General features: G+C 47.9%; 6 protein-coding genes across 6 annotated transcripts; 3 read left to right on the forward strand and 3 right to left on the reverse strand.

Moving 5' to 3' along the window:
• Positions 1 to 161: 161 nt before the first annotated feature.
• On the forward strand, positions 162 to 2,987 carry GGS22DRAFT_97765 (glycoside hydrolase family 31 protein). Its single transcript, XM_047968592.1, has 5 exons — positions 162 to 456; positions 512 to 1,327; positions 1,390 to 1,779; positions 1,836 to 1,992; positions 2,045 to 2,987. The coding sequence occupies exons 1-5, from the start codon at positions 292 to 294 to the stop codon at positions 2,809 to 2,811; spliced, it is 2,295 nt and encodes a 764-aa protein (XP_047822307.1). The 5' UTR covers positions 162 to 291; the 3' UTR covers positions 2,812 to 2,987.
• GGS22DRAFT_97770 (uncharacterized protein) lies at positions 2,900 to 10,233 on the reverse strand. The gene is made up of 3 exons (XM_047968593.1): positions 9,530 to 10,233; positions 9,393 to 9,480; positions 2,900 to 9,341 (listed from the first exon to the last, which is right to left on the reverse strand). The coding sequence occupies exons 1-3, from the start codon at positions 10,127 to 10,129 to the stop codon at positions 3,163 to 3,165; spliced, it is 6,867 nt and encodes a 2,288-aa protein (XP_047822308.1). The 5' UTR covers positions 10,130 to 10,233; the 3' UTR covers positions 2,900 to 3,162.
• A 1,730-nt stretch (positions 10,234 to 11,963) lies between these two features.
• On the reverse strand, positions 11,964 to 18,026 carry GGS22DRAFT_198203 (uncharacterized protein). The gene is made up of 12 exons (XM_047966105.1): positions 17,744 to 18,026; positions 17,414 to 17,674; positions 16,882 to 17,317; positions 16,150 to 16,835; positions 15,755 to 16,078; positions 14,121 to 14,424; positions 13,951 to 14,058; positions 13,562 to 13,899; positions 13,454 to 13,514; positions 12,772 to 13,400; positions 12,379 to 12,720; positions 11,964 to 12,284 (listed from the first exon to the last, which is right to left on the reverse strand). Exons 1-12 carry the CDS (start codon positions 17,904 to 17,906, stop codon positions 12,106 to 12,108), a joined length of 3,831 nt encoding a protein of 1,276 aa, XP_047822309.1. The 5' UTR covers positions 17,907 to 18,026; the 3' UTR covers positions 11,964 to 12,105.
• A 192-nt stretch (positions 18,027 to 18,218) lies between these two features.
• On the reverse strand, positions 18,219 to 19,881 carry GGS22DRAFT_97802 (phosphorylase family protein). Its single transcript, XM_047968594.1, has 3 exons — positions 19,711 to 19,881; positions 19,091 to 19,582; positions 18,219 to 19,023 (listed from the first exon to the last, which is right to left on the reverse strand). Exons 1-3 carry the CDS (start codon positions 19,736 to 19,738, stop codon positions 18,623 to 18,625), a joined length of 921 nt encoding a protein of 306 aa, XP_047822310.1. The 5' UTR covers positions 19,739 to 19,881; the 3' UTR covers positions 18,219 to 18,622.
• Positions 19,882 to 20,055: 174 nt separating this feature from the next.
• On the forward strand, positions 20,056 to 23,038 carry GGS22DRAFT_97834 (FAD-binding domain-containing protein). The gene is made up of 3 exons (XM_047968597.1): positions 20,056 to 20,810; positions 20,907 to 21,300; positions 21,366 to 23,038. The coding sequence occupies exons 1-3, from the start codon at positions 20,714 to 20,716 to the stop codon at positions 22,870 to 22,872; spliced, it is 1,998 nt and encodes a 665-aa protein (XP_047822311.1). The 5' UTR covers positions 20,056 to 20,713; the 3' UTR covers positions 22,873 to 23,038.
• Positions 23,039 to 24,824, forward strand: GGS22DRAFT_97805 (D-hydantoinase). Its single transcript, XM_047968595.1, has 2 exons — positions 23,039 to 23,372; positions 23,434 to 24,824. The coding sequence occupies exons 1-2, from the start codon at positions 23,205 to 23,207 to the stop codon at positions 24,754 to 24,756; spliced, it is 1,491 nt and encodes a 496-aa protein (XP_047822312.1). The 5' UTR covers positions 23,039 to 23,204; the 3' UTR covers positions 24,757 to 24,824.
• Positions 24,825 to 24,845: the final 21 nt, after the last annotated feature.

Consider the following 24,845-nt stretch of genomic DNA (forward strand, 5'->3'; position numbering starts at 1 on the left):
GTCTCCCCACGATCATCTGAGCCAAGACCAGTAGAATCCAAGAAAGGAGACCGTTTTGGCATTTTGTGATACTACATGGTAGGATATGCGTCCGATATGCGGTTCAAAGTCGGGGTAGGGTCAAGCGTCACCAACGCCGAATGTTGATCTCATTGGGCTCTCCGCATTCCATATGATGTGAATGCTTCATATAGCATTATATTCTTACATATTATATGCTAGCTTCTCATTATACTCTACTCAGCCAGTTAGAAAATAGTTTCGAGTGATCAAGTGAAAAATATCGTAAACATGAAATTCCGCGATGGCATGTGGGCAGTAGCAGAAGGTGTGCGCGTGGAGTACGCCGAGGAGGTATATGATATTACAGAGACAGACAAGGGCCTAAGCCTGCTATGTCCTTCGAAGAAAATCAGGGGTCGCGGAGATACTCTTAATTGCAGTACACTGACGATTGTAAGAAAGACCACTTCTGATCGGAGCTATGAGCCCCAGCTGAACAAAATCGCAGGATCTCGAAGCACCTCACGATGGCATCATCTCCGTCGAAACCACACACTGGGCGGGCGCCGCCAGAAAAGGTCCGAATTTCCAACTCTTCCCACAAGGAGGACAGAAATTCGAGCCAAAAATCTCCAAAAGCGACAAAGGCACAACCCTCAGCTCAGGCTCACTCTCAGCGACGATCAACCCAGCCGATAACACCTTCGGCATCAAATTTCACAGCACGGAAGGCTCCAAAGTTCTAACCTCCCTCGCCGCGCGTAGCGTAGGTCTAGCGTACAACCCAGCCTGGAGCAACATGCTGCAGACGGGGGACATGACGAACTTCAAGCACTACGTCTTCACACAAACGAACCTCGGAGTCGGGGAGACCATCCACGGCCTCGGCGAGCGCTTCGGTGCTTTTAATAAAGTAGGGCAAGCGATATCGCTGTGGAATGCGGACGGAGGAACCTCGAGCGAGCAGGCATACAAGAACGTCTCGTTCTGGCTTAGCAACAGGGGCTACGGCGTATTCATCGACACGCCGGGGAAGGTCGAGCTAGAGATCGGGAGTGAACGGTGCTGCCGCGCGCAGACGAGCATCGAGGGCCAGAGGTTGAAGTGGTACATTATATACGGCCCTTCGCCTAAGGAGGTGCTGCACCGGTACTCCATCCTAACGGGGCGGCCGGCTAAGGTGCCGAGTTGGAGTTATGGGCTTTGGCTCACGACGAGCTTCACGACGAACTACGACGAGGCGACTGTGAACTCTTTCCTTGAGGGGATGAAGGAGCGGGATATTCAAGTGGACGTCTTCCACTACGATTGTTTCTGGATGAAAGTATGCTATACTTACATTCTTATCCCTATCATACTGAACACTGGGTAACTAACACACCGCAGGGCTTCAGATGGACAGACTTCATCTTCGACCCCGAAAAGTTCCCCGACCCAAAAGCGCAGATCGCGCGTCTCAAGTCCTCAGGACTAGTAAGCAAAGTCTGCGTGTGGATAAACCCGTACATAGCCCAGCACGGCGCGGCCTTCGCGCACGCCGCCGAGAAGGGGTATCTCGTGAAGCGGAAGAACGGGGATATCTGGCAATGGGACCTCTGGCAAGCCGGGATGGGGCTGGTCGACTTCACAAACCCGGAGGCCGTGAAATGGTATGTCGAGTGTCTGAACGAGTTATTCGACAAGGGGGTTGATTGTATCAAGACCGATTTCGGGGAGAGGATTCCGACGTTGGATGTGGAATGGTTTGATAAGGAGGTTGATCCTCATAAGATGCATGTAAGTGCCTATAACATCACTTAACCATCTTTTGAACTTGTCTTAACGCTTAGCAGAATTACTATGCATACCTCTACAACAAAATCGTCTACAACGCCCTCCAAGCCCGTTACGGCGAAACCGAAGCCGTCCTCTTCGCTCGCGCCGCGTGCGCCGGCACCCAGCAGTTCCCGCTCGTCTGGGGCGGAGACTGCGAGTCCACCCCTGAAGCTAGTATGTATTGCTTCAGTACCCCTTTAACCTACTTACTAACCCCACAACCCAGTGGCCGAATCCATCCGTGGCGGCCTAGGCCTCGGTCTCTCCGGCTTCACCTTCTGGTCGAACGACATCGGGGGCTTCGAAGGGTCTCCCGCGCCGTGGATCTACAAGCGGTGGGTCGCCTTCGGGCTTCTCTGCTCGCACAGCCGTCTGCACGGCAGCGGATCCTACCGGGTGCCCTGGCTAATCGACAACGACGACCGAAGTCCCGAGGGGTGTTCCGCCGTGCTAGCGAAATGGACGGCGTTGAAGACGCGGCTGATGCCGTATCTGATGGCGCAGGGGGTCAAGGCCGTGGAGGCCGGGTTGCCGCTTTCGGTGCGGGCTATGTGTGTTGAGTTCCCCGAGGACCCGACGTGTTGGTATTTGGATCGGCAGTTTATGATTGGGGAGAGTTTGCTCGCGGCGCCGGTTTTCGAGGAGGCTGGGGAGGTGGAGTTTTATCTGCCGAAGGGGAAGTGGACGTGTTTCTTTACGGAGCAGACGCGGGAGGGACCCGGGTGGTTTAGGGAAACGCATGGGTTTGGTAGTATGCCGTTGTATGTGCGGGAGCATACGATGTTGGTGCTTGGGAAAGAGGGGATCCGGGGTGCTGTTTATAACTACAAGAAGGATGTTGAGGTTTTGGTGTTTAAATCTAAGGATAATAAGACGGCGAGCGCAGATATCGTGGGTAGTGATGGAAGTTTTGTCGGGACGTTGAAGGAATCTGATTTTGAAGTCGGTGCTGGGCAGCTCCTAGAGGGCAATTCGACTATTAGGCGGATTTAAAGCATCTCAACCTCATATCACACTTGAAAGAATCGTATGTGGTTCAAAATATACAGATTTGGCCGACTCTCCTGGTCCTTAATGACTTTTTATACATCGCTATCTTGATTTCGTCAAGCATGACGCTGCGTTAAATACAAAACATATCTGCAATGCTAAACAGCAATTCAAAAAAAATCAAAAGAAAAATAAAAGAACGGTAGATGATGTGGTTACAAAACCATTAGATGTTGTACATTGTGGAAGGGGTATATCCTAGGTTAGGTATGCTCTTATATAACGCTCCTTAACACCGGCCCCTCAGAAATTCGTAGCCCTCCTCTTTTCCCATTTTCCGTCTAGGTAGGTTACCTAGTATCTTAGTTCAACGCGCGAGAAGCGCTTCTTCATCGAGTCGTCTAGCCAATCCCTGTCCTGAGATTGAGAATTTTCGTCGGTAGCACGGCTGCGGCTCCATAAGCCTTGCTCGCTGAAGCCAACCTCGGGTTCGGAATTCTGAGCGGTGTGCTTGGGTCTCCGTACGGTTTGGTGTGGCATGTCAACTTCAGCCTTGAAAGAAGCCTCTTGAAGTTTTGGTACGGCACCGTTAGGGCTGAATAGATGACTTTCTGTTGCTACTTCGGTCTCGACCGACTTAACCCAGAGTTGAGGGACTGTAACAGCATCGCTCGTCATATTCTGCTTCTGCATCTTCACGGGGACTGCAGGGTGGACGGACTGGGCGGTGGTTTCCATAGAACCAAAGAACACGGGATGTCGAACAGCAACATCGAGATTGGCACTAGTAGGTTGCGCTACCTTGCTCCTAGAGTTTCCTCTACTCCTCAACACCTTTGGGCCAATTGCCGGGTGGATCGTCTCGGCCGTCGTGTCCATGGATCCCATGAAAACGGGATGTCGGACAGTGACGTCGAAGTTGTCAGCTTGAGATGGGTAGCTCTTAGAAATGGCATCCTGAAGCTCAGCTGTCCATTGTGACGGTAGTGCTTGACCACGCGAGAACCTGATCTCGGGGTAAGAGGCCACAATGGCTTTCTGAAGGGCGACAGACCACGCTCTAGGCGATGCGGGCTTACGATCAAGCTTGAACTGTACGCGACTTGCCCTGATAGCTTCGTCGAGGGCCTCCTCCCAATCTTGAGGATAAGACGACCGCAAAGCAATCATAGTGTTGGGATAGCTAGCAGCAATGGCTTCTCGCAGCTCACCATCCCAGTCCGCGCGATAAGCGACGCTCTGACGGTACGATTTGCGGAGAGGGACATTCGCTGGCTTTTTGTGCAGTGTTTCGTCTAGGTTTTTGACAATGAATTCTTCAGGCAATTCGGGCACGGCGGGAACTTCAGACTCTGCCTTCGGAGAATCCTTAGGGGCCTTTGATGATTCCGAATCCTTCTTCTTTCGTCCAAATAGACCACTGAAGAAACTCTTAGCAGATGATGCTTTGGTAGTGCTCGTCTTGGCAGATGATGAATCAGACATAGGAGATGAAGGCGCTGAGCTTGATTCGGATACGGAAGCGACAGAGGGGCTTTGAGGTCCAACGGAAGAAATAGAAATCCAATCTACTTCCACTGATGTGGTCCTGTTGGGAGTCCAAAGGCGATTCGATTCAAGACTTGGGAGGGGTGCATCGTTGACGGCACGAGGCTTTCGGACAATATCTAATGCAGCTGGTTCTGTCGACGTTGTTCGATAATCCTTACGACTTGGGTCAACTTTGAAAAGGCCAGGTATAGTAGGGGTAGGGTTGCTCCATAAAGAAGCACCGGTAGGAGTGTGGCTCGATTCGGATGACTTTTCCCAAAGCTTTGTGCTCGTGAGAGTTGGAAGGGGTGCTTCCGTCATACGAGGCTTTCGCGTCATGTTTATCGCAGCTGGAAGCTTAGATGTCCTTCGATAATCAACTCTGACAACGTTGGCGTTGAATAACCCTTCAAAATCCGAGCTCGAGGTTGGCAAGATTGACTTTTCCCACATTAATATCGTTGCAGTTGATGTTGGGACTTCTCGTGCCTCGATTACCTCGAGGGTAGAAGCAGCAGATGCGAGTGCGGGTGCGGGCTCTGAAGAATTTTCAGACCAAAGAGTAGTTGTTGTAAGCACCGGTAAAGGCTCCTTGATCGTGCGAGGTTTCTTGGACATTAAGATGGCGGCTGGAGCTTTTGAAGTTTTCCGATAGTTGTTCCTGAGGGCGCTAGCATCGAATAATCCTTCGTATTCAGACTCTGGGCTTGATTCTGGCTTCCGCCACAAGGGCATGGACTGAACTTTGATTATAGCTCCCGTCTCACTCGACTGAGCGACCATCATAGACTTTTTCGACACGAATAATTGAGCGCCCTTAGCGGGTTGCGACGAGGTAGTGATTTCCCGAGACCATAAGTTGTTTGTATTTAGTCTGGCTAACGGCTTCTCGACTGTACGAGTAACTCTTTTTGTGGAAATGGCAGCCGGTTCCTTCGCAGTCCTGCGAAAGTCAGGTCTGGCCTCATTGCTGTCAAATAGACCATCGCGCTCAGTATCATAGATGACACTAGGTTTCTCCCACATTAATGAGGACTTGGTCGCAGCTTTTCCGGTCCAGAGAGTCCTTGAGGTTAGCTTCTCCAAGTGTACTTCTACCGCACGTGGCTTCCTCTCCGTCACAAGGGCAGCAGGCACTTTCGAAGTTCTTCGATAGTCAGCCCTAGAGTGGCTAGGGTTGAACAGTCCCCTAATATCCGAGCTTAGAGTAGCAATAGGTCGTACCCATAAGGACTTATTAGATGCAACAGCCTTCATTTTCGGTGCGACAACTGTGACCTTGTGGGCTGGCTTACTTGCACTCCATAACAATCCAGTGCTTTTCATGTTACCGTTCTTGAACTTTGGTGCCCATAGCTCGGTGCTCTCAATAGTAGGAGCATCCTCAGACTGGAACTTGGATCGGGCCATTTTTGCGGGCTTTGCGATATAACTCTTCCAGATGGTAGAATCCGGTTGTGGTAGACCGACAGTGTTAACTTGTAAAGCTCCTCGTTGGGTCCAGAGTAAAGCTTTAACGGATGTGGATTCCGAAGTCGTGCGGGGTAGACGCTCTGCCGGAATAGGCTCCTCCAACACTAGACCATCGTCACGATACTCCTCAGCTGCGTTTTCAGCGACGTTAGTCGACGACACCGGAGAGTTGGCGTACGATGGGCTCTGTAGCGGCAAAGGAAGCAAGCTATTTTTCGAAGGTACTCTATCGGATTTTAACAAGCTTGCAATCTCCCAAAGCGTACTCTCGTCAAAGTCGTCTCCTTCGTTATCGCTGTCCGAGAAGTCGAAGTTGTCGCCTTCTTCTTCTGCTTCGTAATCGTCGAAGAAAGACGTCGTAAACTCTTCGGCTTCTAATTGCTTTGATCTAGCTTCTAAGGCGGCGTTGATCTTTGGTCCTCCTGTGGTCATAGTCCCAGGCATAGCCATGAACATACGAGTAGGTCGAGGTTGAACACTAGCATTTTCGCTCTTCTCACCCCAAGGAAATTGGAATAAACCAAGAGTTCCTCGCTTGTCCGGTAAGGGCTCAGGATTCTCTAGGATGTCCGGCAGAAGTGTGGCGCGCTTATTCCTTCGAGGCGGGCGAATGGTGACGCGGCGAGCAGCGGCTCCGCTCGATCCTGAAGGATCGTACTTCTTCCATAGTCCTTCCATAGCGCTAGTGCTGCTGTTCCTGGCGGGCTTCTCCCATAGTTGTGAACTTTCTATTAATAACGAACCCGAGGCTTTTCTAATTGCCGGACGTACAGACAAGCCTGGGAGTTCATTAAGCGCGTTGCCCCTTTGGGACTTCTTAGCTACGCCCACCCAAAGACCTGAGCTGACCGGATATTGAACAGGTGATTGCAGTTTCCAGAGCTCATGCACCTTAGTCACCGGCTTGAACACCGTCGGCTGCAATTGTTGTACGCTACCAGGAGCCTCATTTTCGTAGTCGGACTCGTCGGTATCGGGAGGACTTGGGCTACCTAGTGCCGCCTTAGAAACGGAAAGGAAGTTAAGATTGTTGCGCTTCATAAGTAGGTCGGGAGTGCTCTTCATGTATTCCATTTGAGCCTCGGCAAGACGGGCTTGCCAAGCGCTGGCCTGTGTGTTTTCGGAGCTCGTTCCGGAGCTTTGGGATGAAGGTGTAGCGGTGCTTTCTTGGCTTTTAGACCGCGAAGCCGTGTTGCGCAGGGAGGCCCTTCGAGACGCCCTACGTTCGGCTATCGAAGGCGGCCGAGAACCCTTTGATGTGGTAGTGCCAATGCTCGACATAGAGTCACGGTCAACACGGTTTTGCCATTTGTTTTCTAACTGCCCCATTTCACGTTCCAGGTTCTCTAGTAGCGCTAGACGCCCTCCTTGGCTCCCTGTTGAGTCCCGGTTCGGCTCTTCAAACTTCTGTAATTGAGCTTGGATCATCTGGTATGCAGCCTCAGGCGACTCCAGTGGTGAAGGTTCCGCAGGCTGGATAATTATCGCCCTTTTGCTACCCTTCCTGTTTAGAATGAGGGGAGTTGGCGGGGGCATCTTTCTCGACCGTATCTTGTCCTTTCTGGTAGAGAATGTCGGGCATTCTTCGCCAATTCGGTGATGGAAAGTTGGGATTTCCTGCACGGTCTTCTCGGGGGACTCCTGTCGATCGACCGGACTATCCGACGTATCTAACATAACTTCCATGACTTCGCTAGGGATGTTCGCATAAGAACTCCGCTCTTCCGGTTCTTCAGAAATACGAGAGCTCTGCGAGTTCTGAATGTAGGTCGAACGAGCATTAAGTCGTCGTGCCTGTTGAATATCAACGGCAGCAACTGGCGAGTGTACGGAACCCCAGATAGTACTCCTGTCGTCGTCTCGGACCCTGCTTTCAGTCTTCATAGATGACATGCTGAATCGACTTGCTACCGGAAGAACCGGGGACGACTTCCGGTTGCTCCTTTCATCCGAAGGACGTTTTTGTCTTTCATTCTCAACCGAAATTCCTGGAAGCCAAGATTGACCTACTTCATCAATTGCATTACGCGAGCGATCAGCACTTGGCATCAGTCGTTGTGGGATGTCTTCGATTCCGAGAATGCTTGTGGTTCGGATTGAACTTCTGTCGGTTGTCTTGGATACTCTCCTTTCGCTGTTAGAGTCGGGCTCACGGATGCTTTCGGTCCTGGGCGGCTGTGTGTCTGCCAGATATGCCGCTGGCAAAGGAGGAATCTGGGGGACTTCAGACCGTCGCATGTCTGCACCGTTCGCCGACGAGGGAGCACTAAGCGGGGTAGTGTATAGGAAACTCATCTTCTCGTCAAACGTCATACTCTTCGTGTCGTTAGGGAGAGGCCGTGATACATTACCAGCACTCTTAGGGGGCGGTGGCAATGGAGGTAGTTGAGTAGGACTTCCGGGCATAGATTGAAGAATGGACTTTCTGCTTGCAATAGAACCACTCGACTTTGGCCGTCTGGGAGGTGAGGGCTCGGCGGGGAAAACTTGGCGATCCCCTTTCCTGGGAATCGGGCGCGGGCGGTTGACAACCGAGTCACGGGAGTTGAGAGGTGCCATCGGTGTTTTCGAAGCTCCTTGCATGATATTATCCACAGCATTCGGGTCATCATATACAATATTGTTGACGAACATCACAGTCTCCTGTCTCAGGTTTTCGGCCTCCTTCGCTGCTTTCATCGCTTGTGCGCGGGGGTTCGATGGAAGTCCCGTTGTCGGGCGTCGTTGCAGAGGGGTCTTTACAGGCTCGGACTTGGGCGACTCGGGTGGTGTTCGAGGTCTTGGGATTGGTATACGAATTGGCTCGCCAGGTCGGATAGGCTGGAAGGTCGACGGAATTGGTGGCGGGGGAGGTTGACGAGGCGATCTCCTCCTAACTTTCTCGGTCCCTGGCGACAGTTCTGCCGAAGTAGATGATGCATTTGCTTCTACCGAAAGTCCTGCGGTTGTCTTAGTAGTCTTAGTTGACACAGATCTCTCCAGTTGTGCCAAAGTTGCAGGTGCAACTTGCTTCCGCTTCGTGCTAATTTCCCTAGACAGTATTCCATTTTGTCCTTCGGAAGTTGGTGGTTGCGGAGCTGGTCGTTGTGCGATAAGAGTAGACCCACGTTGTGCCAACTTGATCCGTCGTTCCCTTTCGTAATTTGCAGCTGTAGCAAGATCGACTGTTGGTATCCTTTGTAGGGGGTTGTTCATGCCTTCTTGCTCCAGAATGACCGGCTTTGAGATTACAAGCTTGCCTGTGTTACCCTTAGCCTTGATATTTTTCTTAAATCTCCCCCGGTCGGCTCCGGGTGTTGGTGTGATAGGGAACGAGACGGCAGGCATGGAGCCATCGTTGGGGCCGGCGTATGCAGCCATGGTCATTGTAGTCGTTACACCCTTCACATCCTCGTAACGGGACGGAGGGTATTCAGCAGAATCTGAAGATGATAAATCCCTACCAAGGTCCCGAGTCATCGGAGAGTCCGGTCGTCGTGGAGGCGGGCCTCGAGAGATTACTAGTGTTCCCGAGAGTACAGTAACCAATGCTTTATCCAATCAGCAATTTAAGGCGACTATCGTTGTGGTGGAATACATACCGACTAGGATCGCCAAGCCAAGTGCAGGGAGTGTGGTTTTCAATACCAACTCAGTTGACTTTATGCCTAAGAGAAGAACGACGCTCGTCTGCGAATAGTTAGTACCAGAGTAAAAATGACAAATCAGCAGAACTAACCCCTATCCATATTCCTAGGCCAATGACAACCATTCCGACACTTCTCTTGGGAGCACGTGGGCTACTCGCACTATCCTTTGCCGAACCCATCGACAACGCTTGGATAGCAAGAATAACGAATATAACGACATCCATTATAATGACAGTAATAGCGACGGGGAGTACCTTGGATACGGGTACACAGGTAGGGCTAAACTCGTTTCCCGTAAGTCCTATGAATGCCATACCGACACCAAATCGCCCGAGAAGGAGGATTTGTGGCACCAAACTTAAGCCCGCCGTCTTCCCTTCTACTCGTGTCGCCCATACCAAATACTGTTCGATGAAAATCTTTCCTAGCTGGTCGAAAACAGACGAGAAGACCGCCGCAACCTGACAACTGGTTCCGGCGGTCGGTTCGATGATGGTGGCGAGGAATTCGACCAATGCCCAAGCGGCAGAAGACAGGAGAAATAATATGAGGACCAGCCTCAGGCCGTCCCGAAAGATCGTCGAACCATGACCTATAACGTACAAAACCAGGGCAGCCGACGCCGCGTTGAACAAGATTCCGAAGAAAAAGGCGCCCAGTAGGGCCTGCGTTGCTCCTGGAGTCGCCATTACGTCGGCGGCGCGAGATATAGATCGGCCAGATAAAAGAATGTACAAGCCCACTCAATGGGTATATAGATTTTTCAAAATATTATAATATATTAACCAAGAAGCGAATCAGTCATGTTGGCGTGACGTAGTGTTGAGTGAGTGAATGTATTACGGCGCCATGGTGGTCGACAACGGCGATAGTCAGGGCCAACACACGAAAGAGAGGGAGAGGAGAAAGAGAGATAGCAAAAACGAGCTGGTGATAATACGAAGTAGGGGAGTGACTAGCCCTCCAGCACCAAGCGAGGGCTTCGAGGGATCTCGGTCTCTCTAGCCATCTCAGTAAACCTGGGCTTCCGCAATAGTGGAGATAAAGGTCTGTGATCCTCAAACATGGACACGGCAGGGTCCTGTTCGAGGTCGTCGACTAGCTCCACAAGGTGGTAAAGGCGAGATGAGTGATTGGGTGAAGATACAAGGCTGAAGAATCCAAGACTCCTGTGGACCATCAACCCTTGTCAAGGGATAATACACATGAAACCTCAGTCGTTACATTAGACAGGGAATATTTATAGGGACTCTCTTTTTTTATCTTTTTTTCTATCAAGACCCCGACTCGTTTTGATTGAGGAAACAACGCAATTAGCTCAATTAGCTTAAGCGAGACATAGATCTCATTAATGTTGTGGACACGGTCACACGAGCGGTTCAGCCGCATACGATCTGGGATTTAAAGTTGACGAGGTAAAACGAAATTGACGAAGATGTTTGGTGTTTTCTAGAAGGTACTGGGAACAAATGATAGTATGAAAGTAACCTGTATTGTTTTATCTCTTCGCAGCTTCAGGGACCTACCTTGGGAGGACAGAAGAAGAAGAAGAAGCACACAAAGCACACAGACTCACACTATATTATCCATCTTATAATCCATATTATCATTATAGTGGTTCATTCGCGGCATAGTCGGTCTTAGGTATCCGATAGAGCGCACAGACCTGTCAACCAGGCTAGATACTAGGTACTCAACGCGAAGAGGGTAGGACGAGAAGAGAGATGGCGCGTTCGACCAAGCTGCCAAGTCAGATGACTTCGGATAATAAAGTCAGGCTCATCCGAACAGTGGCATCAAGATCTTCTTCTGTGACTGCCACCGTAGATCTTAGACCGGTTATCATACAATAAGGAACCATGGATTTGTCGATTTCGTGGAATATGCGAGTGTTCGTCGTTCGAGTAATTGGCGAAGAAGGAATTAGAAAAAGGAATCTTGGAAATCTTTTAATTTAATCTTGCAGTCTCGATGGCAGGCTAAAAAGTGGGGGCTGCGGGCGCACAGCACTGACAATGATAGGCTGCTCAGGGGTAAGTAACCGTCAAGTATTTCTTAATATTAACCTTGGCTATTTTCACTAGCAACACATAATTGAAAATACATCAGAACTACTTCCCAGTTATGTGGTAGAGACATACAGCTATGTAGATGCAAGTAATTCCAGACTTTCAATTACGAGCCTCAACTCAAGAAAATCATTCTGAGATGTGTTTAAAACGACTTCATGTGATACTAATCATAGAGTGTTGAGGGTCATAAAGATATATCGGCGTGAGCAGTTCTAAAGGAATCGCGATCCTGAACGCCAACCTCGGCTAAGTGGGGTAAGGGGTTTCAATACGATATTTAAAAAGCCTCTTCATAATAATAACAAGGAAATTACATGCGCGGGCTGCGTGGCGTAAAATGGGCCAATCGGTATACAGTCGCAGCATATCGCCTTCGTCATAGACACGTTGAATCTAGATATGGTCGCAAGAGACGAAGGATTAACCAAGACAAGATAAACAAGAGTAAGACGAGAGAACTGTTTCCATTACATGATATCTTAGGGGATTGTCGCCCTATTGTACAGGATTCCTCGACAAAAACCGCTCTTCAAATCCTAAGAGATCCATCCAGCTCAGACAGCTCCAAACCCTAACTATTGCATAGACTGTTTCTATATCTCTTCGGAGGGAAGCTCGGGCATCGGCGCTAGAGTCTCTGGTAACTCCGCCACTGGTTCTAATGACGATAAGACCTTGTTCGTTGGTGGAATCGTGTCGGATGCCGACGCTTTTGACATTGGTTTCTTAGATGAATACTGTCGGGTGAGAAACGTAGATTCCGGATACAAACCTACCTCCCGACTTCATTAATATAGGTACTTAGGAAGATACGTACGTACGGACTTAAGATTTAGATCATTGAAATGGTTGTAATAGGTACGCACCTGTATGAATGGCATCCTCGCTCATTAACTGGCGTGGAAACCCACTGATTGGTAACTTCATCTCTCCAGAGACATACGGTGTACTCTGTAGACAGAGTGTTATCTTAATCGCCGCATATTCTTTCAGCGCATTGATCTGAATAGGTTCCATATCGAAATAGCCCTGCTGGTGCATGTTGCGAATAGCAGACCCAGTCAGTACGATATGTCGTGCTGCCGATCCGGGAATATCGTCTTCGATCGAGAGATAAGGCTCAAAATTTCCCTTGAGGCTTGATTTGAGGAAAGCTCCAAGGCCTTTCATCTCTTCGGAGGAGTTCCGGAATCTGCAGTATATTGATCCTGGAGGGTGTCAGTCTGGTAATACTAAAAAGGTATTTAGAAAACACCTACCTTTACACGCGTAACCAGAGGACGTCTGTTTTACAGAACCAACTTCCTTCTCGAAGAAAAAGGTGCTTGCTATGAGCCTGTGCGCTATTTCTTTCACTTCTAGCATGTTCTGCTGGAGAACTTCCTCCGCTTCTCGATCAATTTCATCAATTCTTTGGATGTCGTCAAACTTCGGTGCTGGTATGTTAAGCTCGGGGGAGATGCGGATATAGCGTTGACGTTCTCCTGTTGTATCAGATGAAGTCAATGCAAAATTTCCAGCCATGAACTTATCCCAGACACTGCTACAGATCAGGTCGTCAGTTTTGTCTTCTTCGGATAATTTAGAGAGAGTGTTTCTCGTCGTTGTTCTATGAGACATGCTGAGTGAGGTCGAAGCATCAGGGCTTGGAAACGTGGATTTGCCGCCTCCCAAAGATGTTTTTCTATGCTTAACACTACGGCCAGTGCCAATGGAAAGCATAATATCCGGGGGTAAGTTAGTAACATCACTCCAAATCAGCTTCATTTCCTGCTGTGCTACCTCTACTGGGCAAGCGTTCCGCAAGCTACTTTCAACATATTGGCCACCCGTTTCCGCCCTTTGGAATATCTTGAAGTAGGGCGTGGCGGCAGTAGTAGCGCGAGCACTAAGCCATCTGTTAGACTAGTGGCGGGGATGTTTATTCAAATAGGTACATACGCTTCCCATATCTTTATCTCCTTTGACAATTCTCGGGGGCGTATAAACTCGTAGGGAAGATCTAGATAACGTCAGTGCCTTACAGTCAGAAAGTTCAAGTACACATACTCTGACTAGCGATATCTGGTCGATTGTAATTAGAAAAAACCACGGCTTTGTTTCCACAGACGGTTGTGGAAGTAACAGCGACTTTGATAGACATCTCATTCCGAGACTGGACATCTCCAAAAAGGTTCTGTTCAGAAAACCCTATCCTGAGTGCTGTTTCCAGAGGCTTCGTCTTGTATATACTGCCGTGATAGGTGCTAGACAAGTTTTTGAGGAGCGGTATACGAATCATCTCTCGGGGCGTAAAAGCTTCCTGATATAGCGCTTTGAATTGTTTGATGGTATTGTTAATTGACCCACCCATTACCCCTAATCCAAGGGATGAAATACCACCGGCACTATGGATCAAGCGTTAACAAATCGACTGCTAATAAATACGATTTGCTTACCCTGTGCCGACAATTAAGTCAAAGAAATGTTGAATGGGCAATTTCAGTCCCAGAATCTTCTCAATGGCCTGAAGTACCTTCAGCTCCACGATGCCATTTATCCCGCCGCTGGGTAGCTGTCAGAGTACAAGCCATACCTTGTAGGAAATATCGTATGTCTTCTTACCTACCTATCAAGGCATAAAACACGAACGCCAGCATATGGTGGTTTAATATTAACGACCCACGGCGGATCTGCCATGATCTCACGAACATGAAGAGGGCAGCGATTCAACTCAACCGTAGTCCTTGAACTAGCACGCCCATACGTTTTCACGCATGCTAGACATAACACGTGACCACATGGAAGAACGCATTCTGGGAGCCCTCTTAGACACAAGAAGCAAGCAGAGTGGCTTACGAAGTCGGATGGGTTTCCAAGAGCGCCGTAAAATACGTTAATACGTTCTCGATGCAAAATTGAGGTAATCTGGACTATCGGACGCGATATGAGCTATTTCGATCATCATGACTTAAAGTAAATAATACGCTTTGGGTTCTGAAACTTTGAGATATTATAGATCCTTACCTAACGGGAAAAGGGGGGTAAATGCAACGATTGCACACCTGCTTCAACGCTGGAAATTTTTTGAAGGCTTGAAATCAATTTTACGCTTTCCACATATTCAACGGTTGAAAGCATATAATAGTTATATATACGGAAAGGGTAAAATTGATTTCAAGCCTTCAAAAAATTTCACGCATTGAGAAGCATCTGTAATCGTTTCATTATAGGTAATTTATTATTAAGAATTATCTAATTATCGAGAAAGAAATCTACCTAAGGTACTAGGTCCAGGGTTCGAACCTAAGGGCTTCGATTAATACCTAAGTTAGCTAATCGTTCTTTAGGTAGGTAGGTATGTTAGAGAAACTGATTACTGACCTGATTTAACGCGATAGTACCTAGTACTTGTTCAATTGATTCAATTAGCTTTGTTTTGACGCGCTGATCTGGCGATAGGTACTTACTTGATGCGATTAGGTTGTTGTTGTTGTTGACCTTGTTGACTTTGTTGATTCAATTAACTAGATTTAATACAAGGGAGTTGAACTTACCTAATTTTATTAGATTCTAGATACCTAGGGATTTATTAAATATATTATTAGAAAAGTAGGTAGGTAACTCCTTAGGTATTTATATGAAACTGAACTTACTTTGATGTATATTAAATGTGTATTATTGTATGTGGAAGGTTTATTACTTAGGAAAAAACAAAAGATTACTAGATAATAGGTAGGTAATTAGGTAGAAAGTAAACACCTAAGATTTACTGTGGGTAGGTGGGTAGGTAGGTAGACAGGTAGGTAACTAGGTAACTAGGTACGGTTGCTACGGATTGCTGTAACTGTTGTGGCAATAGCGACTCTAAAGCCTATTTTACTACGTTGAAGCTATTCACAAACGTTATAGCTAGAATCCGTAAAAACTGCTATAACTGTTATAAGGTTTTTGTATAGTGGTGATAACGGTTGCGGGGTTGTTGCAATGGTTTTAACGACGATAAATAGACTGCAATGGTTGTAAAATTTCAACTACTTCAACGCTTAGTGGGAATAGCTTCAACTATTTCAACGGTTTTGAGCCTTGATAAACGTTGTCATTACCACCTTGTACCTTCTCACCTAATTTGTATGGGAAGGTACTTCTAAGCGCTGCAACTGTTGGTACAGCTTGAACTGTTTTCAGTTCAATGATGATTAGTCCCTATTTCAACGCGTTGCAGCTACCCCCCCTTTCCCGGTACGGTAGGGTAGAACTTACGATCAGTTCTTCCTGGGAGCTTTTGGCCCAGCTCATATGCTGCGGCTTGAAGCTTGACAAGACTGTAATGGATCAATTCATTCCATTTTGGAATAAAAACTGGAAGATCGAAATTGGACTGGTATTGACCATAGCCAATGATTTTACCGAATTTGTTCTGGTGTCCTTTCGGATTGTGTCCTGACTTTACATTACAACAGCGCCCTTGGGTTGGTTCGTTTGTGAGATGGCGAAAGTTGCAAGGCCAATATAAATCTGCAAAAACTTGGAGAGCTGATATACAGAGATCGGTATAGGCATTACTCAGTAGCTGAGCACCAGTGCCTTGATTAACACAGATAAGTCAGCCATGCATCTAGAAAGGCCTGTTTTCAACTCATATTGAGGTTACTAACCGAGTCTGTTCTGTCGAACGGCATCGAACATGACACAGGATGCTACCATAGGTGCCAATTTCAGAAATAATTTGTTCGCATCATCTTGGAGACTCTTGTCCTTCGAGTGGTCCCTCATAGACACTGCCAAGTTCAGAATATTCCCTTCGAAGCTGCGTGAAACGGGGTTCTTGCGTAAAGCTTCCTGCACGAAGTCAAATGGCAACTCTAGGTCTTTCGTAAAATGATCAAATGAAGCTTGGAGGTATTCTTGAATCATATCAGAATTAGCTAACATTCTTGCTTGTTTCCTTTTTATATGCGAGTCGGAACAACGACTCTTGATCAGATTGAAAAGCTTCTCAGCTTGCTGATCCATCAACATGTATGAAGTTTGGCGCGGAATGCGGATTATGGTGATGGATGCGTAGTACTGTTTGAGGAGATCCTCGGTGCTTTCTATCTCCTTGCCACGCTTCCGCCAAACCTGTACGTACTCGTCAAGTGCTGGCTCCCGCTCAATTGCACCTTGGATAGCCGATATGAGAGTTTTCGTCGCCGTCGCCACATCCCACTCTTTTTCATCGACATCCTCTGTTGCGTTGAGAACAATGATTGCATGAGGAAGAGCCGGTTGGTTAAGGGATTTATCAACCGATGCTGCACCCCATCGCACAAGCTTGTCTAGGACTGTAGACTCGAATGACCTTCACTAATAAGTGACACTTCTAAGCTACCATTGGGTTTCCATACCTTGGATTCCGTAGCACAAAAACTACTACATCTGAAAATGTATACAGAATTCTCGGATATAACTGAGAGACTGCATATTCCCTCTTTTGTGTCTGGGGGCTCTTCGCCCAAGTTATGTATCTCTGAGAGCTGTACCTTGATCGTAATAGATTATTCATGTCTCTCTCGGATGGAAGCTCTTCGTCACGTTCGTTCTGTGGATGACATCTTAGAGCTTTAGGCATTGCTTCGCCGCCATTAAATCCTTCACAATCTACAAATAGTAAAGGGGTATCAGTGAGTAAAGTCGAAGGTTCTGCATAAAGATGAACGTCCCCCGTGGTTGGGATGTAATCATTGCTTGAAGAAGAGACTGGGCTGTAGTGATTCATTGTCTGCGAAGAGTACGAATTCTGACGATCTATGAGGAGTTTGATCAATGTACTCTTTCCCGCTCCTATTCTTAATTAGTTCATTTATGTATGAGTCGATTACCTAGGCTACTCATTGCATTTTAAAAACGCCAATCTAGGTAGGTAGGAAATGAGATTACCTGTTTCCCCTATGAATGACACAAGCTGAGGGTATCGGTCGGCAATTCTGCTTGAGTGGCTCTCATTCATGATTGCAGCGAACCTCCCCCAATCCTGAAAGATGGGATGGCCGGAAGTGTCCCGGCTGAAACCAAACCATGTTGTCTCCCGGTCTCTAATCAATTCAGCTTCATGTTCTGCTTCCGTACGTACGGGTTCCAAGATTTCACGGAGCCTTTTGATTACTACCGGGTCGGCCTTTTCATGAGGCTTTCCGCCCCCTGCAGAGGTCAAATTTAGTACCGTTTTATTTAGTTTTCTGGATGTCATATAGACAAAGATAGACTCACAGCCGATTGCCCCAGGGGTATGAAGAACCCATTTTGGCCAACAAGCATCACAAAACGCTAGACTATTACACTGGATGCAAGTAAAAGTTTTGGCTGAAGACGTACTGCAGGTTTGACAAGGCGATGAGGCTGGATCGAATTTCTGAAGCTGTACATGAGCCATCTCACCTATTCATTCGTGGGATAATGTAAATCGTGACATGACAGGTACCTAGTTGTCGAGAAAGCACCATGTCGGTAGATTATGAGATAAAATCCGAAATTATCTAGCTCAAGATACCTTTTATCATGGTTGTCTTACACGATATCTCGGGGGCCAAAGTAAAAGAACGGCACAGCTATAGTCCAGTGAAAGAGGTTGGTGTAACAACTAAGCGAGCCCAGTATGCCTCGAGGCAATTATTATTGGCATTGATGTTATAAAAATGGGTCGATGGTTAAATTATACGAGATGATTTGCGCTATACTAGTTACACGAGAACGATGTAAAAATGAGAATGGGATGAAAATGTCTTACTTCAATAACTCATAGGCACTAGTAACGGGGTTGATATTTGGGGGCGAATGGTACCTACTGTAGAGATATTTATGATCCTGCCCGGAAAGAAGCTTCCTATGCCTCAGTTAACTCCTCACCATTTCTAGGGCCTCTTTTATATGAGTAGGTAGGTAGGTTGACATATTCTGCCTCCGTAAGTTCAAGTACCTAGTTATTTTCGATGGATAGGAATAGAGTGCGTATCAATAGGCGATAAAATACTACAGAATCCAAGTCCGTCTATCGCTATAATCTATGAGAGTAATCTATGTCTAGATATCCTTACCATCCATTCATAACCACACACCCCTTGTATTATAAGTACCAGGTAGGTAGTTACATCAGTTTAAGAAACCCGGGAAAAGATATTCGACCTTCTTGAGCGCCTCGGGATTCCTACCTTCCGGCTTAGTGCAGAACGCCACGGCGCCTTTGCTGGCACCCTCCCAGTGCTTAGCAGTAACTAAGTCACTGTTCTCGTGCTTGCATAACTCGTCCAGCACAGCGCCAACCAATCTCTTGGCGTTCTGTCCGTTGCTTTCCATGTAGTGCATGACCATAGACACGTCGACGTCGTCAGTAGTGTGCCAACAGTCGTAGTCCGTAGCCATACAGATGACCTGGAATGCCATCTCAGCCTCCCTTGCTAACTTAGCTTCCGGCAGTAGCGACATGCTAATCACCGAGCCACCCCAAGAGCGGTATAAATTCGACTCCGCGCGGGTCGAGAACTGTGGCCCCTCTAAATATCAAAAAGGAGTGAGCATACGTGAAACACAGTGCAACTGTGGTATTTAATAGAGACCTACCCATGCAAATAGCGGTTCCCTTTCCGTGCAACACAACACCATCGCCTTGCATAGACTTGGCACACTGGCGCACAATCTCCGCAATTTTATCATCATAGGGGTCGCCGAAGGGCACATGTCCGACTAGACCGCCCTCAAAGAAAGTAAAGGGACGGATGCCCTTGGTGCGATCGATAACCTGATCAGGTACGACGAAGTCCATGGGCTTTATCTCCTCGCGCAGGGAGCCGACGGCCGAGAAAGCGACGACGCAGCGAACACCGATATGACGCAGGGCAGCGATGTTGGCGCGCGCGGGGATCTCATGGGGCGCGTGCTCGTGGTACGCACCGTGGCGTGATAGAAAGGCGACGGGCACGCCGGCGTGCTCGAGGATAAGGATGGGCGCGGATGGATAACCCCATGGTGTCAGGGGGTTAATGCGGGCAATGGGAGTGTACCCGTCGATCTTGTACAGGCCAGTCCCGCCTATAACGGCGATGTGGACGGGACCTGCGCGCGGGCAAGAGTCATGATATTAGCTACCTGACATCCAAATAGCTATGGATTTGGATGAGGCTATTGCGAGAAAGAGAGCGAATGATGTGATGGCGGGGCAACGCGGGACGGGAAACGCTTACGGTCGAAGGTTTCAGGAAGATCAGACATTCTGGCAGGCTTGCTTGAATAAAGATGAGATATATCAATTTTATATAATTCAAACCAGCTCTTAAAAAAGAATAAATCACTCGTTATTCTAAGTCAATGCTGATATGCAATTGTGTCCGTCTTGTCGCCGTCTCGCGTTGCGCAATTGATAGAAAATTTACGATAAGGAGTTACTGATAGATCCGATATGCCCCTCCCCCGCTTTCTCTGATACGTACCAGGTACCTACCAACGCTACCACGTGCCCTTTCCCTCTGAAGAAATCAGGGAAAGACGATCTGGATATGTCCACTTTCATTCGGACCATTCACGTTTGTCTTCTCAACACCAAACTCTACTTTCGTAATAGCTTCATTCCATTAACTTGATTTACATGAAAAGGCACATACATTATATCCTTTCCAAGCAAGGGTTTACCTTCTCCTCTTCTAGCCTTTTGATACATTATCATCAAAATCAAGATGGCGAAGCTTAATTATTTCTATGATAATTTCAATCGAATACCTCTCTCATAATCAAATTAGAATGGATATATTCTGATGTATGAAGCTGAAAAGCTTCGGCATCTAGACCAATACGTGCCCTATTACTTCGTTCTTGTACAAAACCAGGTTAAGCTACCTCAGGGTTACTACGATACCATCGTCGCATACGAATTGCCGGCACAAATTGACCATCACTATGTCGGCTAATGAGGCCGACTAATAGCATCTCACGTGTGCCCGCTCCCAACTCGTATCGGAACCATATAGGGAAATTAACGGTTAAGTGACGATATCGCCGTTTCGTCATGGTGTTGTACTGTATGGCCGGAAGAAGTGCATGGGAGGGGTGATTGGTATAGGAGTTGACAGCTTCAATAACTCTTATGTCATGGCATCCATCTATGGGATCCCTTTCTTATGACTACAACTTCCGTCACCCAAGAATTACCGCGGCGCTCTTTTCAAGTAAATGTGAGAGCTTTCCAAACTTATGATGCATTTCAACGCGCTGCTAAAAGCGAGTGTCGTATTTACACTTTCGCGGCTCGGATATGCTCAGACAATTGTCGTGGATGGACAAGTCATCAGTCAGTCAGATCGCGATTCTCTCAAAACCTCAAAGCCGAATAAATGTGAAAACCTTTCCCCGACAAACTAATCTGACATTTACTCCCTGCTCAAAGGCGCCAATGAATCTACCATTTCTCCCGCCTTCGTCACAGTCAACGCCTCCTCTTCCAACGCCACAGCTGATCTCTTTCTTGGCGAAACACACCAGCTTACGGATGCTGTCCTGAGGAATCTCACCGATCTTGGCTTAACGAACATAGTCTTGTTTGGCTTCGCAGACCCTGCGACGGCCGCTAATCATTCTATAATTGGGCCTTGCAAGACCTTCCCTGGGGAATTTGTTGTCTTTCCAGGCCAGATTACTGATCGAGTCTTCGATCTTCTCCTGGGCGGCAGTCTCATTCAAACCAAACCGTTCGCTTCACCGTGCTACAGTGACTACGGGAATCAAGATGCGGCTAAGTGCGATGAGATCACCGCTCATTGGTCCGATAACTCCTACGTCCAGTAAGTGAATCCGAGCAGCCCCTATTTCCAAGTGTACCCGAGAAATTTATTCTAACGCAGCCAAGCACGAATGACCCGACTTCCATCAATGCGATCCTATTCGAAGGGACGTCGTGTGTGCCACATACTGTGAACCCCTACGCGCTTAATTGCACCATCGGTGCTTATCCGAAAATGTCAGTGAACGTAACCACCGTGTCCCAAATCCAGCTGGCTATCAATCTGGCGCGTAGCCTGAATCTGCGACTCGTTATCAAGAATACTGGCCACGATTATAGTGCAAAGAGTACCGGTGCGGGTGCCGTCTCTCTGTGGACCCATAACTTGAAGGAAATCAAGTATTATGAAGATTATGAAGAGGGATCATATAAAGGGCCAGCATTTAAAATGGGAGCCGGAGTGCAAGTCTTTGAGGCATATGAAGCTGCGCGGGAGCACAACCTTACAATTGTTGGTGCGGAGGGCAAGACTGTCGGGCTTACAGGAGGGTACATCCTTGGTGGTGGTCACTCCCCTTTATCAAGTTTATATGGAATGGCTGCGGATCAGGTCTTATCCATGGAACTTGTAACAGCCGATGGCCGTTTCGTCACAGCCAGCGAAATATCCAATCCCGACCTATTCTGGGCTCTCCGAGGTGGAGGCGGTTCAACTTTTGGGGTCGTGACATCTGTGGTCATCAAGGCATTCCCTGAGATTCCAGTAACGACAATGAGCTTCAGTCTAAGCAGCAGTGAAAAAATATCTATGGACCAGTTTTGGCAAGCTGTACGCGCCTACTTCGAAGACTTCGCTAAGTACACTGATGCTGGCAATTATGCCCATTTTAATCTCAATGCAACGAGCGGCACCTATGTTTGGGATATGGCACCATGGTTCGCGCCAAACATGTCGAAATCGGAACTCGAAGCCCTTTCGAAGCCCTTCTTTGACGCAATAAGTGCCATTGGGCTCGATTTAAAGCCGGTCTACCAAGAATACACCAACTTTTACGATGCTTGGGACAAGTCTTTCCCCTTAGAATTGTGGGGTTCAAATCTTGCTCGTTATGGTAGTCGGCTTTTCCCGAGGGAAAATTGGGAGGACTCTACAAAACTCTCGTCTACATTTGATGCTATTCGCCATGTAGTTGATGCCGGCGGGGTAGTATCTGCTTATAACGTTGCTGCCGCTCCGAAATCCGGGTATCCTGACAATGCTGTCAACCCGGCTTGGCGTAAGACAGTTTTACACGCCATCGACATCGCCGCGTGGAGCCAAGATATGTATACGGAGTTAATCACAATCTGGAGCAATGTCTTGACGTCGGATTGGGGTAGTTTGTGGCGGTCGGTGTCGCCTGGTTCGGGCGCATACCTTTCGGAATCGGACTATATCGAGCCTGATTTCCAGCAGTCGTTTTGGGGCGATAAATACGACAGGTTGTATAAATTAAAAAAGAAGATCGATCCTTGGGATGTGTTCTACGCGCAGAACGCCGTTGGATCGGAGAACTGGGAGATGTCGGACTACATCTTTAATAACCTGCCTTCGCAGAACAGTCGTTTGTGTTTGAAGGGGACTAACGATTAATCCCTGAGATCGAAACTACTAAGTTAAAGTAACCCACGAAAGAGGATCAGATAGATCTATGCATCTCTCTACTTGACCGATTTGAACCTATTGTGGTCAGCAAGATCGCTAAACGCCGTGTGGCACTTATCTTAGGCAGATTTACAGGGGTATCTTAACCAACCAGCCTTATCAGTAACCCCCTCTTAGGGAGGGGTGAGGCGTTCGTTAAGTGGTATGGATAACATGTATCTTCTAAATCGTCATGGAATTGTGTATTTCTACAGTAGGTACCTACCTAGTAGTTGACCAAGGGGTCTGCGAGGCAGGATAAATTGCGAATTATTTGCATCATGACTTACGACCTTGTTATAACTAATGGCATATGTGTCACTGCGTCTGATATCGCAGCATTAGATATCGCTGTCGAGAATGGAAAAATAGCACTTCTCGCTCCATCGGGCTCGTTAGCGAATGCATCTACTATTCGGATGATCAATGCCGAGGGAGGATATATTATGGTAAGTCGTATTTCTCATATGTTAAACCTGGTGAATGAAAATCGCCATTGACGATTTAAAGCCGGGAGGAATTGACTGCCATGTACATCTTCAAGAGCCGGCCATGTTTGGGGGGAAAGGAAGGTCTGCGGACAATTATGAATCTGGTACCCGTTCGGCCGTCGCCGGTGGAAATACAACCATCATCACTTTCGCGCCGTTGCAGAAGCACGAGACGTCTCCACTAGCAGCAGTTCAAGCGACGCATGCTCTTGCTCAAGATAACTGTTACTGCGATTACAGCTTCCATCTCCTCATGGGCAACGCAAGCGCGACAGCACTCCAGGAGCTTCCCCGATTAAAGTGCGAAGAAGGTATCAGCTCGGTTAAAATATACATGACATATAAGGCGCTTCAATTACGCGATAATGAGATCCTGTCGATCCTTCTAACTGCACGGACTCATGAAATACTCACCATGATCCACGCTGAGAATGGGGACGTGCTCGATTGGTTAACAGACCAGCTTGAGCTCGCCCAGAAGATAAGTCCGAAGTACCACTCCAACTCGCGGCCACCAATCCTGGAAGCCGAGGCCACGAACCGGGCTATCGCGCTTTCGTCGCTCGTCGCGAATACCCCTATCTTATTAGTCCACGTCAGCGACCCCCAAGCCGCTCTACGCATCCGCGAAGCGCAAACACACGGACAGCCGATCTTCGCCGAGACATGTCCGCAGTACCTCTTCCTCACGCGCAACGACCTCGATAGACCCGGGTTCGAGGGCGCGAAGTATATATGCTCGCCACCGCCACGCAGGAAGGAGGATCAGGCGGATATCTGGCGGGGCTTGCGGAACGGTACCTTTTCTATCCTAAGTTCGGATCATTGTCCGTTTAGTTTCGATGATGTGGAGAAGGGGAAGAAGTCTTGTGTTACGCATGAACATCCAGAGGGACACTTTAGACATGTGCCGAATGGATTGCCTGGCGTGGAGACCCGACTCCCGCTTGTTGCGTCTGCGGGTAAATTGAGGCTCACGGAGTTTGTTGCTGTGGCTTCGACGAACCCGGCGAAGTTATATGGGTTGTATCCGCGGAAGGGGGCGCTATTGCCGGGGATCTCGGATGCGGATTTGACGATTTGGTATCCAGAGGGAAAGTTCGATAAGAATTTTACGTTGAAGAATGATATGCTGCACCATGACGCGGATTATACGCCGTACGAAGGTCACAGGCTCGGGAATTGGCCTAGGTATACGGTGATTAGAGGCAAAGTGGTTTGGGATCGGGATAATGGCGGTGTTGTGGGAGAGAAGGGGTACGGTCGGTTTATTAAGAGAGGGTCGGCTGTTGGGGTTTGGGATCAGGTTGATCAGAATGGGTTTGATTTGGAGGAGCTGTGATGGTTCTCGTATCTTCGAGTTGAATCAATACCTAAGAATTAAGCTAAGAGGGGAAAACAATACAGTAATAGGTACCTAGTCTTGTTCAT

The sequence above is a fragment of the Annulohypoxylon maeteangense genome (assembly GCF_022496945.1).
Source record: "Annulohypoxylon maeteangense strain CBS 123835 unplaced genomic scaffold GGS22scaffold_3, whole genome shotgun sequence".
In the NCBI taxonomy this organism is placed as follows: domain Eukaryota; kingdom Fungi; phylum Ascomycota; class Sordariomycetes; order Xylariales; family Hypoxylaceae; genus Annulohypoxylon; species Annulohypoxylon maeteangense.

Coding starts and splice junctions, on each gene's coding strand:
- GGS22DRAFT_97765 (XM_047968592.1), top strand. CDS start 292: ATGAAATTCCGCGATGGCATGTGGGCAGTAGCAGAAGGTGTGCGCGTG. Junction 1,328..1,389: donor ACGATTGTTTCTGGATGAAA/GTATGCTATACT, acceptor AACACACCGCAG/GGCTTCAGATGGACAGACTT. Junction 1,780..1,835: donor TTGATCCTCATAAGATGCAT/GTAAGTGCCTAT, acceptor AACGCTTAGCAG/AATTACTATGCATACCTCTA.
- GGS22DRAFT_97770 (XM_047968593.1), bottom strand. CDS start 10,129: ATGGCGACTCCAGGAGCAACGCAGGCCCTACTGGGCGCCTTTTTCTTC. Junction 9,481..9,529: donor GCCTAGGAATATGGATAGGG/GTTAGTTCTGCT, acceptor AACTATTCGCAG/ACGAGCGTCGTTCTTCTCTT. Junction 9,342..9,392: donor TGGCTTGGCGATCCTAGTCG/GTATGTATTCCA, acceptor GATTGGATAAAG/CATTGGTTACTGTACTCTCG.
- GGS22DRAFT_198203 (XM_047966105.1), bottom strand. CDS start 17,906: ATGGCTCATGTACAGCTTCAGAAATTCGATCCAGCCTCATCGCCTTGT. Junction 16,836..16,881: donor TTTGTGCTACGGAATCCAAG/GTATGGAAACCC, acceptor TTATTAGTGAAG/GTCATTCGAGTCTACAGTCC. Junction 13,401..13,453: donor GAGATAAAGATATGGGAAGC/GTATGTACCTAT, acceptor CAGATGGCTTAG/TGCTCGCGCTACTACTGCCG.
- GGS22DRAFT_97802 (XM_047968594.1), bottom strand. CDS start 19,738: ATGTCTGATCTTCCTGAAACCTTCGACC. Junction 19,583..19,710: donor TCTTCCTGAAACCTTCGACC/GTAAGCGTTTCC, acceptor GCCCGCGCGCAG/GTCCCGTCCACATCGCCGTT. Junction 19,024..19,090: donor GGGAACCGCTATTTGCATGG/GTAGGTCTCTAT, acceptor TTTGATATTTAG/AGGGGCCACAGTTCTCGACC.
- GGS22DRAFT_97834 (XM_047968597.1), top strand. CDS start 20,714: ATGATGCATTTCAACGCGCTGCTAAAAGCGAGTGTCGTATTTACACTT. Junction 20,811..20,906: donor CGTGGATGGACAAGTCATCA/GTCAGTCAGATC, acceptor CCCTGCTCAAAG/GCGCCAATGAATCTACCATT. Junction 21,301..21,365: donor TCCGATAACTCCTACGTCCA/GTAAGTGAATCC, acceptor AACGCAGCCAAG/CACGAATGACCCGACTTCCA.
- GGS22DRAFT_97805 (XM_047968595.1), top strand. CDS start 23,205: ATGACTTACGACCTTGTTATAACTAATGGCATATGTGTCACTGCGTCT. Junction 23,373..23,433: donor CCGAGGGAGGATATATTATG/GTAAGTCGTATT, acceptor GACGATTTAAAG/CCGGGAGGAATTGACTGCCA.